The sequence below is a fragment of the Ceratocystis lukuohia genome (genome assembly GCF_044167205.1).
Source record: "Ceratocystis lukuohia strain C4212 chromosome Unknown Supercontig7_pilon, whole genome shotgun sequence".
Classification (NCBI taxonomy): domain Eukaryota; kingdom Fungi; phylum Ascomycota; class Sordariomycetes; order Microascales; family Ceratocystidaceae; genus Ceratocystis; species Ceratocystis lukuohia.
In genome coordinates, this window is record NW_027263526.1 from 1,602,997 (window position 1) to 1,618,638 (window position 15,642).

A 15,642-nucleotide genomic window follows, 5' to 3' on the forward strand; every position below is an offset into this window, starting at 1 on the left:
CACAATGAAAGTTGGCCAAATGAACAAAAACAGGATGGTCGGAATTTCCAAGATTACTAAATTCCTGGATTATTCTATTATTCATCTTGTGCTTCTTGACCCCAAACGAGTCAGTCAGTTGAAAGCTTCTGACAAACATCTTGTTTTTCTCCCTTGCAAGTTCCCTTTAGAGCCACTTACAAGCAGGCCAGCCTCTCGTTCAGCGCTATGCCCGTAGGGTTGTGTGTGTCTTGTGTACCTACCGACCACTACTTTCTTTTAATTTTTTTTTGGGGGAGGGGGGGCAAGAAGACAAGGAAGGTGGAAAACAACGGAACTGCGCTGGCATGTTGGTTGTTCAGTCCGTTTCAACGGGCCTTGATTCTAAGCGCTTTCACATGTCAAAAAGGAAACCTGCTGAAAATCTGCTGGGGGATCGTCAACAGGTTTTGTTGGGAAAAGCATGGATAGCAGAAAAACAGCAAATGTAGGCTTCCGCCATGTCGCTACAAATAGCTTGCAGCAACTGAAATGGAGAAAAGAATCACATGTCAGGAAAGCAGAAATAAATGTCGTAGAACTTGGAAGAAATCTTGATTGTTGAAGGTTGCAATAGAGCCCCACCGAACGTCCAAGCTACAAGCGGTGAGACGAAACACAAGAACCAAGCTTGTTTTTTTTTCCTTTGTTTTATTTTTTCGTCAATATATCATAGCAAGAGCTGCAAGCTTCTCTCAGATTCTGTCGCACAGACCACAACAAAAGCAGACTCTGTTACTTGTAATTGAGATCCAATGTATTGTAATGCAACAACTATAGACAACGCGCGTTATCACTAATTTACGTATCAAATGCACATGGATCAGAAGACCACAGGCCGGGATTCAAAAGAGGGAAGGGAACAAACAGCTCAGCAGTTTGCTCTGGCCAGCGAACAGCCCCCTCAGCTGACCCCAGATCTTCCTTTGAACTCCGAAAATTGGTGCCCGCAGTTCGTGACCAGCGGCACTCTTGAGCGAATAATTAGGGTTACTACAGGGTTAAAGCCCAAAAGTTCCTACGGGGTGATTGCGTGATTGCGTTTCTTAGCTACAAAGCAGGGACGTCGAAATCCGGAGCTGCTTGCAATCGGAGAGAGTTGCTGATTAATCGAGACAGTGACGTAAGAGCAGGCTGTTGTGATCTAGATAATATTGCCAAAAAAAGTTGTACATAATGTTGAAGAGATAGAAGAACAGGGTAGATCGAGGCTAGAATGTGTCAGAAATCAGATGGTGAAGGCGCTGAATCCAAACAAGAAGAAACCAAGACAGTAACAAAACCAAGAATAAGAGGCAAAAGGCTGGAGAGTGACGTCAGAGATCAAGCAGGCCTAGCCTGGAAAAAAGAGAAGAAACGAAAAGAAAAGAAAAAAAGAGGCTTCGCGGTGTCCAGCCACATGGAGATATAGCTGGACAACAAATGAAAACTGAAAACAAAGCGGATAAGAAACACTCCCAAAGCCCTGCCCATCCAATCCCATACCATCCCACCGAAAGCCATACCAATTCCATCCCGCCAAGGCCCAGCTCAAACCAAGCCAAGCCAAGGCAATCTGCCAGAACGCCGTTTTATCCCACAACCATCCAACACCACCCACTTCCCTCTTGCTCACTGCGTGCGGTAGAACTTCTTGTACAGTAGATGCAGCAGTAGATTGACGTTCAGCTTCAAGCTGCCTTCAAACAGGTTCATAAACTGGTGCGACTCGAACTGCGCCTGGAGCAGGTCTTCGATATGGACCAATGCCGATGCACCAGGCATCTGCACATGACCGCGCGAACCCTCAAACGAAAATACGCCGACCTCATCACATGATATCGTTAGGTTGATGCGGTCCCAGTCGCGGTCACTGATACCGTTCCAGCCCACGACCACGCCCTTGTCATTGAGCTGCCGCACACTGTACTTATATGAGCCAAATTTGGGCACACGCCCGCTGCGCTCAAGCTCGCGTTGGTGGTTGTACTGTTTGGTAAAGGGCAACAGGAAGCGTTTTTTGCTGCGGAGAGAGTTAGTAAAGTAGTTTTAATCGGCATGACACGAGACATAATGTGCTGCCTATTCGCTTGTGGTACGTACCCTTTCTTGTTCTGAAGCGTCTTCATCGCCTGCTCAATGTAGTCGTCATAACTCTTGCGCTGCTGTTCAAGGTACTTGGCCTTTTGCTGCAAGTTCGCTAGGGTCATGCGTACTCCCTCCAACTCGCGTTGTCGCTGGACACGACGCCGACTCTTGGTGCGAATATCCAGGGCAATCGCGTTAAGAATATCCTGGTAGTGGTTGTGCTTGGAAATGCGGCCCATCTGCTCCAACCGCACCACATTCTCTAGCGCTGTACGCTTTAGGTCATAGTATGTCATGCGTGTCACGTCCATCATATTAGCATCTGAATAGGCGCCGCGAGTGTTGGATGCATCGGAAAAGTCCTCTTCAAGCAACATGCACCACTTGTGCTCGTCCTCAGGGGTAATGGGCTTGACTAGGATGTCCATGAGGTTGGCACCTTGCTGCACGCGTATGATATACAGCACACAGCGCTTGGTCTCCATGAACAGCGTCTTGACTTGAGCTTCGGGATCATCAACGTTGTGTAGCTTAGGTGTTAGGAACATTTGAATATCTGATGAACCAGTAGCTGTCATTTCGTTCTCATTGGTTTTGGCGCTTCCTAGCTCTTGCATTATCTCACGGAGGACATCGTCCCGGTTGGGGCACATAGCCGCCAATTCCGAAGCAACGAGCCCATGAATGGCAAATATATCAGCCATTTTGATGTACAGAGTCGGCTTGGCCTTAGCATAGAGATCGTTGAACTCATCAATGTCAAACGTGCTTTCAGCGTCAGGCACTGCCATTAGCTGGTCCGTAATGGCCAACAAGCGATTGATGGCGTCTTCAATAAATTCGTTTAGTGGCTGCAAGTAGATGTTTTCGCCACCGAAAAGCCGGCCGGCGGCAATCTGACTTAGTACTTTCGCTACCTCCGATAAGTTGCGCTTTTGTAGAGGGCCTAAAGTGCGCTCAATAACGCCAAATGTCTCAGGACTAATGACAGCAGGCTGAAGATAGAATTTCCACAGCCAGTTTGCCACTGCACCGAGAACAATGTGCTGAGGCTCGCGGGGGAAGCGTCCGCAGAGAGTTTGGTAGGATTGGCGGCACATGTACCGTAAGCCATACGGCATACGTTGTAGTTGTTCCTCAAGGGCCACAAGATATTGGTCACAGATCTCACGCAAATCACGCATATGGTCAATGAAAAGATCGCGGGTCTCGGGGTCTTTGATAGCTACATCACGCGGAACATCAGGATGACGGAAGCTAGGTTGGCCGGTGCGCAGCTCTTCGTTGGCAATGGCTGAGCGGTATATTTGCAGCGGGTCACTCTCAAGGTCCAAGCCCGGATCATCGATAATATTCTCACGGATCAGAGGACCAAGAAGATCACGTAAATACTTGCGATCGCGGGGAGACCGCGTGTAGTTGCCGAGGAGCTTCGTCCAGAAGAAGTTGCCGCGTAGGAAATCCGGCAGCCCAATGCAAGCATCCACTTCCTCTTGCATAGAACGCGATACTGCCTTGAGCAGGTAGTATTCCTCGCGTCGCTTCTGTGCATAGCCAAATAACCCCATCATCAGGTGCTCGATGCGCTTACTGTCCTTTTCTGCCGTGCCGGTCTCGCGGAGGCGTCTAAAGAGGCGGGCCAGATATTGAGGTTGAGTCTGAAGGTTAAAGAACAACTGTTGATACAATTCTAGCTTCTTGCGCGAGTTCTTGTTGAGAGCCTTGAGGTCAAATTGGTTGGCAGAGGCCATGGTAGAGTTGGCAATCATACCCATGGCATGGCCACCATAGTTGCTCTGGTGACGGATGACCTCATCTAGAGTGATCTTGTTCTTGACGAGCAGTGCAATCTTGATGTCTAGCTGATCAATATACTGCTGCAGCGACTCGTTTTGGCGAACCTTTTGCACCACTGTTTTGCGCATGCGCTCAAACTCGACTTCTTCGTTGAAATCAAAATCGCTATCGTTAAGCAGGTGCACAAAGTTCTTGACGGCATTGACTGGCGGGTTCTTGCCGTGCGTGAGACTTTTGTACGCCTCACCCTGAATCTTGCCACGAACAAAACTCTGGATCTTGATGACCTTTTCCATGTTGGCCTTGAAGAAGCGCTGCTTCTCCAAGAATCTCGCGCGTACGATAAATGCCCGTGCGCGTGCCTGGAAGTCAACCAAGATCTCCTCCTCATCCTCGAGTTGCCCAATAATGTCAGCAATTTCACCTCTTAAAAGGGCACCGCGGGAATGAGCTTGGAGGATAGTAACTTGTCCTGTGTGGGACTTGAGATCGTCCAAGAACTCACGCTGCTGGCGGCGGTAGATAAAGCCACGCATAAAACCTTGAAGCTTGGTAGTGATGAATGTGTGGCGATCTAGCGAATCGAGATCTAGAGCAATGTCGCGGCGAACAATCATGCCACGCCCAAGACTTTGTAGAAGAGTAATAGCCTCGACATTCTCAGCCAAGGCAGCTTTTTGATCGGCGATTATTTGGCGGAGGGCACCAGCGCGAGCCATCGACTGCAGTTGGCAGATGTCCTCGGCGTAAGAAGCCAGTTCTCCCTTAGTGGCTATTATCGAATCACGCGCAAGCTTACCCCGGATCAGGCCTTGCAGAAGCGTAATAGACTCAGCATTCTGCTCAAGTGCGCTTATCTGAGAGGCCACAATTTGTCTAAGAGCACCAGCACGTATCATAGACTGCAGCTGGCGTATCTCATCAACATGAGTCTTGAGGTCTGCCTTGATCGACATAACTGACTCACGGGCAATTTTACCACGAATCTTGGCCTGAAGCGTCGTGAAGGCGGGCACAAATCGGTCTAGGTGAGCAAGCTGCTTCTTAACCTTGCCACGTTCAATCATAGCCCGAGTTGCTGCCTGCAAATCAATAATCATAGCACCCTGTTGCTCCAGATCGTGCTTGTCATTAGCGATCTGGACACGGACTTGTAGACCACGGATCGCAGACTGGAGCTGTTCGACTGCACCGGAGGACATTTGTGCGGTCTCCTCTTTGGTGGCAGTGTGCTTCTTGCGCTGCAGGAAGCCACGGGCAATAGCTTGTATATTGCGAACTGGGCCTTGGAACGGTACAAGCTGAGACTTAAGATGCTCAATATCGCGGCGGACCTTTTGAGCACGGATCATGCTCTGAAGATTCACGACAGCAGGACCCATGCCTCTAGAGACCTGTGCTTTGAGTTTATTGAACTCCCTGCGAGCTTTGTTGGCACGTGCAATGCTCTGCAGCTCCAAGATATCTGGCTCAAGGACCTGGAAAATCTGATTTCTGCGGTTGATGCGACGACGCACGAGAAACCCGCGAGCGAGACTTTGAAGATTGCTAGCAAAACGGGCCATATCCATTTTGTACGAGACAATCTGACGAGAAAAGTCACCACGAATACGGGCCTGTAGATCAATGATCCAGTCTTCGCGATCCCAAAGAGTATTCATGAGAGCACCAAGCTTCATGCGATGCAGAGCACCACGTACTTGGCTTTGGAAATCAACAATTGTGGCTTCATGCTCTCGAAGCTCTCGCTCAATACGCTCCTCTTCGGTCTCTTCGGGTTCTGGTTCCTCTTCCACGCCAAAGTCAGCACCCATGTTACCAAAGGCCGGCATATTCGCGCCCAGCTTGTCCAGGCCCTTTTGCATGGCTTCCAACTCATGGTGCTCAAACTCAAGCTGACCAACAAGATTTCCAATGCGAAAGTCTACAATGCCTTTGCGGTAGAGCAACCAACTGAGTGCGTGAATACAGTAAATGACTTTGGGAATGTTCTTTTTTTCGTAGAGATCAACAAGCTCGAAGCGGAACAAATCAGGAAGTTCAACTTCATCGAGATACCGAAAGAAAATGGCAATGTTGTCGGAGTGGCGATACTGCAAACGTGGGTTTTCGAATATCTTATAGTGACGGTCAGGGTTTAATGAGATGACAATCTCAGCTAGCGTTACACCATTGCGTAGCTTTTCCTCGAGTTCAACAATAGCAGGGATGGGTTTGTGGATAATGTCTTCAATCCACTCCTTGGCCTCACCAATGTGGCACAGGTACTCGTAGGCTTGCAAGAACTGACGTTGCTTGTCCATCCAATTGCGGTCTCCAAAGCCATAGTTTCGAGTTTGCTTCTTCGGACTATCCGCCCTTGCTAGTCTACGACGACCCTTGAGACCAGTCACTTCCTGTGTAGGGGGCACAAAGTCGAGCTCGGCCGCTGATTCTGCCGTAGCTAGTTTTGAGAGCGTGCGTAGGTGGCCCGTGGTTGAGCGACCAAGAAGAGTCAAGTCAGTTTCTACAACACCACTGTGGTGCACCTGATGCGAGGAATTGTAGCTAGGGGAAACAGCCCCTGGGCTGTTACTCATGGCGCCTGAGGCAGAATTGGAGGCACTGGTACCAGGAATATCGTTTCTAACGAGAGTGAGAGCACCAGGTCGTAATATGGAGGAGCGCGGGCTTAATGTTGGCGATAATTCTGTCCTTGACCCAAGCGTCAGCTTGGCCATATCAGAGCTCATTCCACGGTCATGACTTTGGCGGTGTACTGTCTGTCGCGGTGGCGTCACAGGTGGGGGTGGAGAATTAACTAGGGATGGCGAACGCTCACGCAAGCTATTATGACGCGATGATGTGACATAGGCGGAACGGGTAGGTGATGTCCGAGAAGACGAGCGCGTAGGCGATGTGGTAGGAGAATAGGATGAATTGGTGATAGGCTGGAGTTGTGGTGCGGGTGGAAGCGGACGTAAAGACTGGCGGGCATTTAGGTAGAGATTGGTGTTTTGGTCGGACTTGTTATTCTTGGACCTATCGGAAACACCACCAGGATATTGCCTAGATAGCGAGTCTGTGAATTCGCTAAAGCCTCGTCTATGGCTGTTGTAGGCTGGGTTTGAGGCCGATGTTGAGCCCATGCCCAAGCCGGAACGAGAGCTAGAGGGGCCAGAAACGGAGCCTGATCTCGGGCCAGAGCCGTAAGAGCCCAAGCCCGACGAAGAAAACGCCGATGACATCAAAGTGCTGGTCTGGCTCCTTTCTGAAATGGACGAATAGGCGGAGGATGTGGCGGTCGAGGCGGTAGAGAGATTGCGAGAAATTTGAGAAATGTGTGAGCTGTTCGTGCTGGAGCGAGAGGGAGGACCAACGGCAGCAGCGGCTGGAACACCAGACGTGGTGGTGGAGCTTGCTGAAGCAGCCAAAGGGCTGTTGGGAGAGACAAAGTCCAGATTCTGGGACTGGCGCATAGACGGCGGTGGTCGGAAAGTTGACATGTTGGATCAAGAGGGAGACGAAAAAGTGGTCAGAGCAAGTGAGGTATGGCTAGGAGAAGGGACAGCAAATGGGGGCGAGACAAGGAAAGCCTGCCGGTGAGCATATTATCTCTTGTATGAATACTGCTACTGTTGGGAAGAGGTGTATTTGGCGGACTTGACCACTTTGGCAAAGAGGGAGAAGATAGAGGAAGGGCTAAGCAACGAAGATGATGGTTAGAGGGAGAAGCAAAAGCCCAAAGGGAAGCAAAGCATCAGAGGAAAAAAGAAAAAAGAAGGATCAACGGCTTCCCCCCCAAAAAGCGACAATGGGCAGCTTTACCAGGTGAATTTTCAAGCCACAACAAGGAGAGCCACAGCACAACAGACGGAGAGCGTAACAAGGGAAGAGCAAGTCGTACAGAAGATGAGGAAAAGAAAAAAAAATAAAGGCGCTAAAAAAGGCAACAATAAACCAGAAAAATCGTGACGTGAGGTTGCTGTGGAATGGACCTAGACGCAACAAGGAAGAAATGATTAGGATAAAAGAATGTGAGAAAGGACCTCACGTCTTGCAAATACGAAGACTAAATATTGGAGCAGGAAGAAAAAAATGGGAGGAAAAAAAGATCGCCGTTTTTTTTATTTTTAATTTTTGCGGTCTCGTATCACATCCAGAGTTCTCCCAAGAAAACTGCAGTTACTGTTTTATTCCCCTCAACAGTGCAAAAAACGGAAGAAAGGAAGAGCAGTTCCTGCCCATATTATGTGATGATTAGACAGTCAGCAGCTCCAACTTGGATTTCTCCCTCTTTAATGCAACTTGACAAGAAAAAAAATCAAAGCTTTATACTGCATGCATGCTTGTTGCTGCTTTCTTGCTGCTTGTCCTATGCATATGAATGCTGGCCTTTGTTTACTTTAGTCCCTCGCCTAGCCGTCTTGCTTGCCACCGTAACGACAGCAACAAGCAGCGGGTCAACCCCTCTTTTTTTCTTTCCCAAGTTCCAGAAAGCAAGACCCCTGGTTAGCCGCTCTGACACTTGCCTACAGCTGTCGAAAGGTGCCGGCGTAAGCACAGTGAATAGATGAAGCATATTTCCAGCAACGGAGCACAAGATAAATGCTTCATGAAATGCATATCCTTCTCACAACAATGCGTTACGATTGATCTTCAAATGAAACGATGCAATAAAAATGCTATACCTCCAAAAATTAGTCTAGAATAAATCAAACAAACAAACAAGCAGAGATGTGAAAAAGCTCCCACAAAAATGCAAGAGGAACAAAACGCCTAAAGATAAAATATGCAATTATAGCGCACCCCTCTCTCCTCATAGTAAACACGGAAATTCCCTTTACGTTGTTTTCATGTCAGGCTTCCCAAACTCTTGCACCAATGTTGGCGCAATCCGACGCTTTTTAGGCTTCCCAGTACCTGCTCCCTCTTCTGCACCCGCCTCACGCTTAACACCAGTGGAAGACCCGGCCGCTGCAGTAGCTGTAGTGGAATTACTTGAGGTCGCTGCTGATGAAGAAGTTGTGTGTGGCGTTTCTGGTGGCGTCGTAATCACACCAGTTGCTCCCTTGCTAGTACTTGACGCCGTCAGACTAGGCACAGCCCCTGCAATAAGTGGCTTTCCGGTCGACGCCGCAACCGAGCTAGCGGTGCTCGCCACGGAATGTGCAGGTGAGGCTCCACGTAGATTAAACGACAGTGCATTTGGGGATAAAGGTGCGATTGACGGTGTTTGTGTAGCAGGTCGTGGTCCGTGGAAGGGTGAGGGCGGAGCTGGCGCCGAAGTGACTGTGGCAACCTTGCCAATTTCACCAGTGTAGATAGTGCCCAATTCGCCAGGTGCAAAGGACAAGGTGGAGCAGAAGCCATCAGAGGACGTAATCAAGAGTGTAGAGCCATCAACAGACCTATGAAAAAATAACCATGTTAGTCAATCATGTGCAAGCAAGCGTAGGACGGCATAATCTCAAATGTAAAAAATCACAAGTCAGCATACCATGCAAGATCAGTAAACGTGGCGCAGTGAAGGTTGCTAACAACGCATATTGGCGTCATCTGCTGGGTGTCGTAAATCAAAACGCTGTCCTGGGTAGCCACTGCATATACCATGCGATAGGGCAGTATGAAGGCCGGCGGTGGGCCGTTTAAACTGGAAGCTACAGTGGTCGCTGCAGCTGCGGCAGTCGGCTTTGCTGGCGGCTCCATATTAGTTGACTCAGTAGAGGCCACCGACTCAGGCAGTGGGGGTATTGCCTCCTCACTTGACGAGGTATCAATTGTGATATTCTTGGTTGGCTGTGGAGAGTTCCGTAGAGTGTATATGATGGGAGAGCATCGCACTGCAACCGAAGGCTTTTTATGGCCAGGCAAATGAGCAACAGGCGGCTTGTTAATGCCGCCACGGCTGTATATGTACACCGTATTAACGATCTCATAGCTAGGTTTCATGTCTTTGAGCGGCTGGTGCTGTGTTTGATACTGCCCCGAAGGGGTCAGCAACAGACTACCATCTGGCGTAAAAGTCAACCGGCGAAAGAAGGATGTCAGGGTTTCGTTAGCGTAGAGCATGGCGTTTTTGACACCGGAACCACTAGAAGTAAACGAAAGCGGCTTAGGTGACGCCTCGACAGTCATGGGCATGACGGCCGGAAGAGGCATTGAGGGAGCCGGAGACATAGACCTTCGCGAGGAAAAAGATGACCTTCTAGAGTGGTTGATGCCACTTGGTGGGTTCATGGGCAATGCCATTGACATGGGAGTTCCAGGTGCCGAGGGGGCAGGTGAGCTTGCAGTGATCGGACATTCAACAGAAGCTAGAGCCGTGCCGCGGGCAGTTGCGGCATCAGACAAAGCCGGGCTTCCAACTACAATACGCCGTGGGGGCATATCGCACTTCATGTGACCAACTATCTTGGCGGTCTTCCCATCGTCGTGGGAATTCAGTGTGTACTGGCCGTCCTTATTTTTAAGCGAGTAGATATGCACCGACCGATCCGACGATTGGGTGGCAATATACTCGTTGAGTGGATCCCAAGCCACACCCTGTACGTAATGGCTATGCTCAGCAATTTGGCGGACAAGATACCCCGTCTGACTGTTGTAAATTCGAGCAATGTTATCCATGCTGCCAATTATAAAGTAGTTCCCGTCAGGGGACCAAGCCAAATCGTAAATCTCGGCACCGCTCGATCGACACATGTGGCGAGCGCGCCATGTTTCTTTGTCTTCGAGGCCCTCGGAGCCAAAGGCAGTTTGGTGTGTTTCTGAGGGCACCCAGACAATAACGTTTCCGTCGTCACCAGCCGAAGCCAGTACCTCTCCTTTGGGAGCCCATCGCACGACGTTGACAGCCTGCGTGTGCTTGACTAGTGTTGAGAGATACTCGACCTTGCGCTCCTCGCCGTTACGTTCGACCTTCCATAGCTATTAGTGAGCATAAGCCCAATTGTTAGCAAATATTTCAGGCACATGTCTTTGTCTAGGATGTATATAGACCTACCCGAACATTGTTGTCACCGCCGGCCGTGGCCAGTCTTCCTTTGCCACCCTGTTCAAAGTGGGCGGAGTAGACTGGCGCATTTTGGTCATGCCAATTAATGATGAGAGGTGTGCTCTTCATTGTGGAGGAATTACTTTGATAAGTATTTTTGGTTCCTAGTAGGTAGTTGCGAGTGTAAAGCCCTGCCGGGGGCAAGGCCTCACTTTGTGCGAGGGGTGGTGATGATAGTAGTGAGTAAGGCAAAGAAAAGGAAAGGCGTGCGCGTGCAGTAGAGCCCGAGAAGCAAGAAAAACGCAGTAGTTTTAGGCTGGCTGTCGTGAGATTATCGTATCAGCAAGTTGAGATGGGCCTCAAGCAAGACAAGAAGAGAAAGAGATCTTTGTTCAATAGGAGAGAAACTTGGTTCGTGTGGCAGAGATTCGGGTACAAGGCAGTGCAACCCAACTAAAGATTAATAGACAATGTTAATTTCGTGTTGATGCTGAATCGAATCGGACCAAGCGAAACGAAAGAACCGAAAGACGATGCGTTGCTTTGTTGCTGGGAGAGAGTGCAGGTTAAACAGCTGAAACCAGGCCCAGGGCCAGGACCTTTTCTCTTCTCTTCTTGGCGGGAAGGGAGGGAGGAGGGTTGAATAAATAAGGGTTGAGCTGATTTGTCAAGCGGCGGGTAGCAACAAAGATAGAAGCAAATCTAAGAGGACAGGACAAGAGGACGATGGCGAGGGGAGGACAAAAGAAAGATTTGGAAAAAAAATTATGATTAAACCTGGAGAGACTTTGCTCCTGATGTTAATGGAGAAGAAAATAAAGACGGCAGAATTGCATGTCCAACATTTGAAGACATTCCCAAGGCGGAGAAGCAGGCCCATAAGAAGAGAAAAGAGGGCCACTAAGGACAAAGGGAAAGGCAAAGGCAAAGGCAAAGGAAAGGAAAGGGAGTCGCTTGCAGGAGGAACAGGTACAGACAAGGAAGCACATGCTGCAAGATGTACTTGATCATGTACCATCAAGGTACCTTGCATGCGGCAAAGCACCTTGCAACAGCACGCCAACATGCCTAACAAGCTTCTTTTCAGCGGCTCACGAGGTACTTTCAGGGTACTTCTCACCAAGAGCCTTTTGTTGCTCCAAGACCAAGCGAGAACCTAGAGCAAGCCAGCCAATCAGAAGCCGCTCTCGAACGGACAGCCAAGAATTCAAGTTAAAATTGCTACCGCCTTTGAACAAAGCTTCAGTGAAAATACCAGCAGCTAAGAACGAGAACTGAGAGCTAAAGACTGATAACGAAGATCTAAAGCCCAAAGCCCAAAGCCCAAAGCCCAAAGCCCAAAGCCCAAAGCCTAAAGCCCAAAGCCCAAAGCCTAAAAAGCCTGTGTGCTTTGTGCTCTTGTATCCTAGTACCTTTGCATCTCGATTAGAATCTTCAATCTCTAGCTGTTCAGCCTGGCTAAGGGGGGGGAAAGGGAAGTTTGCCTGATCTCATAAAACGCCGATCCGTATAGCTATTTGCACTATTTCTCCCCCCAAGTAAGCTTGGCTAATAGCTTGCTAAATCCAGCCCAGCTTTCATGCGCAAATAAGTCCGTGGGGCCCAATTTAATGCGGCAAGTAAGCTGTGTCTAACCCCAGTATCTAAACCCTAACATTGTCATACGAAAAATGGGGAACTGGGCAACGAACCAAGCGTTAGATTGGCTAGATTACGAGGACTTCTCATATAGGCTAAATCTCAAAGGTATCACATTCAAACACTGCTACTCAAATCAAATATACCACCCGCATCACAGCGGCGGCAGATCCTCTCGACAATTTGGGCACTGTAACCGGAACCGCATCCAGCCCTCTAAACACGGTGTGTGGAACACATGACCACACGGTGTAACCATGTAAGCTCTGCGTGCAAACACGCCCACCACACCCGCCGCGTCCTTTTCTCCCGCAGAGAGCACTGGTACCTCTAGGTCCTCCCGGCAGATGGCACAGTCCATGATGCGGATAGAAGGCCCCCCACTGCTGCCTCCAGCTCCTGACTCATCTAAGCCAGCGCCTCTGGACGACGGGCCTGGCATTAGCGGCGACGACGAGTTGAGCGATGTGACCGATGATGACGATGAGTCAGCTAGCTTACGTGGTGCCTCTGCAATACCAATAGGCAGCGGGCCGCTTTCAAGACCATCCTCGCGTAAAATAGGGTGATAGTCCCAACCGTCTGGGAACCAGGATTTAGGCACACCGATGCGCGCGCCCAGGAAGTCCTGTGCTGCAAGTAGCCAGAGCTGCAGCCAGAGCCAGCCGGCAAACATGGCAAAAGCACGGCGGTCGGTTGGGAGTAGTAGGGCATTGTCATCGACGGCGTAGAGGTAGGCAAGTGGCGTGAGGCGGGCGACGCTTTGGCCAATCATAAACTCCCAGCTGAGAGCACGACGGGAGTTGCGACTGATGTTACGGTAGATCTGCGGAAACCAGAGAGAGAGGTAGAGCATGGAAAGGCTATTGAAAATGAGAGCGCGGATGGACCGGCGCTGGGCAAAGGTTGATAGCAAAAGGATGATAAGACAAACGGCAAAGAGGATGATGCAGCGTGTAACATGGGTAAAATTTAGTGTGTTGAACCCAGTGGTAGAGATGGGTGTCGTCACAGTGTTGGTGGGGATGGTAGGGCGAGAAGCATTGGTGATTGTTTGCTCCCCAATCTCCGCATCAATATCCTGGTCTGATGGGACAATAACTGGTGGAGACGGAGTCCGGTGGGTTGTAGGCAATAGGGTATCTGTCTCAGTCTCGCCACCTTGCTCATTTGAGGGGCTAGGTGCCCGTGAAGATACGTTACTAGTGCTAATACTATCGTTATCCACTGCTGTAGCGGTTGTCGCTGCGGCAGGTGTATCGGGGATAGCGGAGGCAGATTCCGCAGTAGCCACTGGTACTGTTGGAGCGGCAGATTGAGCTGCCAGGGCAGCAGAGCGGGCACGTTCGCGTTCTCTTAGTCTGTCAGGAAGCTGAGTGTGGAAGATTTTATACATGAAGACAATGCCCATGACAGTTGTCATCAGTGAAACAAAAACTAAGGCAACAACAGTCATGGACGAGTGGGAAGTAAGCAGAAACACCATGATAAACATCATAAGCAGACCATCGGCAATGCTCATCATTGAAATCGTCACAAAGCTCACACGGCCTAGTGTTGAGGGCGTCGAGGACTCTCGCATCTGCCGCTTGATTAGACATAGCTGCACTGTAAGGACACTTAGTAAGCCGATCAGGACGTTGTTCAGCTGGCTCCGGGAAACAGGAGCTCTGACACCCGTCAAATGGCGAGCTTCTGACAGCGGGACAGCCGGTGGGCCAACGCTTTCAAGGTAGAACCCGCAGTCTGGCGAGTAAACAACAGCCGACATTTGCAGTGGGGGGACATGCGGCATAGGTGCTCCCTGGGGAAAACGCAGCTCGCGCTCCATATCATCAAAGACATCACGGACCGTTTTTTGTGGGTGGCCACGCAGTAGCTCGTTCTTGTCTGGGGGCAGTAGTTGCAGGAAGACAAGATACTCGCACTGCGGCATCGGAGAAAACGCATTTCCGTAGTCGTCTGCACCCCACGAGATGCGTGGGTCAGAAAAGAGCTCGTTCTCCTTTACGGCTAGGCGATGTGTCAGTGAGGCATTTAGGGCATGGCGCCCCGAGAGAAACATTTCCCTAGACGGCGCGAGCAGAGGAAGCCCGAAAATGCCATCAAATTTGTCGCTTGTGGTAGTTAGCAATGCAGCACCAGCCACAGGCCAATGTAGTCCATATAGGGACATGTCCCACATCTCGTAGTTCCCGCTCTCATCCTCCATAGAGATGGAAGCCGAAAGAGGTTGTGCGCGGTACTGGGCTGTCATCTTAGGGTCTGGGTCCTTGTCGTCCTCTGACGGTGGTAAATAACCTTTGGCCTCAGAGGGCAGGTCATGGAAGGTAAGCTTCATAGCTCCATGAGTGGACTGACTCATATTCCAGCCCCAGTCTTCGTCGATTTTGAGCCAGTCGACAAAGGGCGACAGCTTGGTTAAATTAAAGTCCTGGGCAGTTTGGATTGTACCTGCAACAAGCGACTGGGTCCACCTGCCGGTGACTACACCTGACATGTTATGCCACACGGGGACGTCACGCGGGTCCCAAGTTTTGTCAAGACTATCGATATGTAGCGAGGCATCACGATGGCGATGATCACATCTGGAGCGGAAATCGTCGAGGCCCTGCCACGAGTAGTTATCGCCACGACGGAACCCGGTGAGGTTTAAGAAGCCGTTGCCTACCCCAATGTACTCGTCCTCCTGGGTTAGGGTCGAGTTTTCTGGAGGGTCTTGCGTGTTGCTACCGTCGTCTCGAAGGAAAAGAAGAGGAGAATCGGCTTCAGAAGCGACATGAGGAACATCGCTGGAGTTTGCTTTGGGTGAAAAAGATTCCCATGTCGCATTTTGCAACACCTGTAGGGCATACTTTTCATGTTCCAGGCGCTGAGATCCCACGTCGCCTAGCGGGAGCATGCCTGAATCGCTGTCTGGGCTCATAATAAGCCATATCAACACAGCGAGTAGAACATATGCGGGAAACGACTCGTTACCTCGTCGCTCGACCACGGGCGACGTCGGGGTCTCTGGCGATGGCTGGTCTGGCATTGTAAAGGTGGATGGACAGCGGCACCAAGCCGCGCCAGCAAGGCCACGAGCCTGTGTCTATGGATGTCTGGGCGCAGGTTATATATTGCCTGGTTTTGGGTCTATTGATGGTTTC

General features: G+C 50.1%; 3 protein-coding genes across 3 annotated transcripts; all 3 read right to left on the reverse strand.

The window, feature by feature from the left end:
- Nucleotides 1–1,629: 1,629 nt before the first annotated feature.
- Nucleotides 1,630–7,367, reverse strand: HOO65_070335 (Ras GTPase-activating-like protein rng2; the record flags this gene model as incomplete). Its single annotated transcript, XM_071004771.1, has 2 exons — nucleotides 1,630–2,020; nucleotides 2,101–7,367. The coding sequence occupies 2 exons, from the start codon at nucleotides 7,365–7,367 to the stop codon at nucleotides 1,630–1,632; spliced, it is 5,658 nt and encodes a 1,885-aa protein (XP_070857053.1).
- Nucleotides 7,368–8,704: 1,337 nt separating this feature from the next.
- On the reverse strand, nucleotides 8,705–10,984 carry HOO65_070336 (chromatin assembly factor 1 subunit b; the record flags this gene model as incomplete). The annotated part of the gene is made up of 3 exons (XM_071004918.1): nucleotides 8,705–9,272; nucleotides 9,362–10,788; nucleotides 10,865–10,984. 3 exons carry the CDS (start codon nucleotides 10,982–10,984, stop codon nucleotides 8,705–8,707), a joined length of 2,115 nt encoding a protein of 704 aa, XP_070857054.1.
- Nucleotides 10,985–12,647: 1,663 nt separating this feature from the next.
- On the reverse strand, nucleotides 12,648–15,527 carry HOO65_070337 (Transmembrane E3 ubiquitin-protein ligase 1; the record flags this gene model as incomplete). Its single annotated transcript, XM_071001309.1, has 1 exon — nucleotides 12,648–15,527. One exon carries the CDS (start codon nucleotides 15,525–15,527, stop codon nucleotides 12,648–12,650), a length of 2,880 nt encoding a protein of 959 aa, XP_070857055.1.
- Nucleotides 15,528–15,642: the final 115 nt, after the last annotated feature.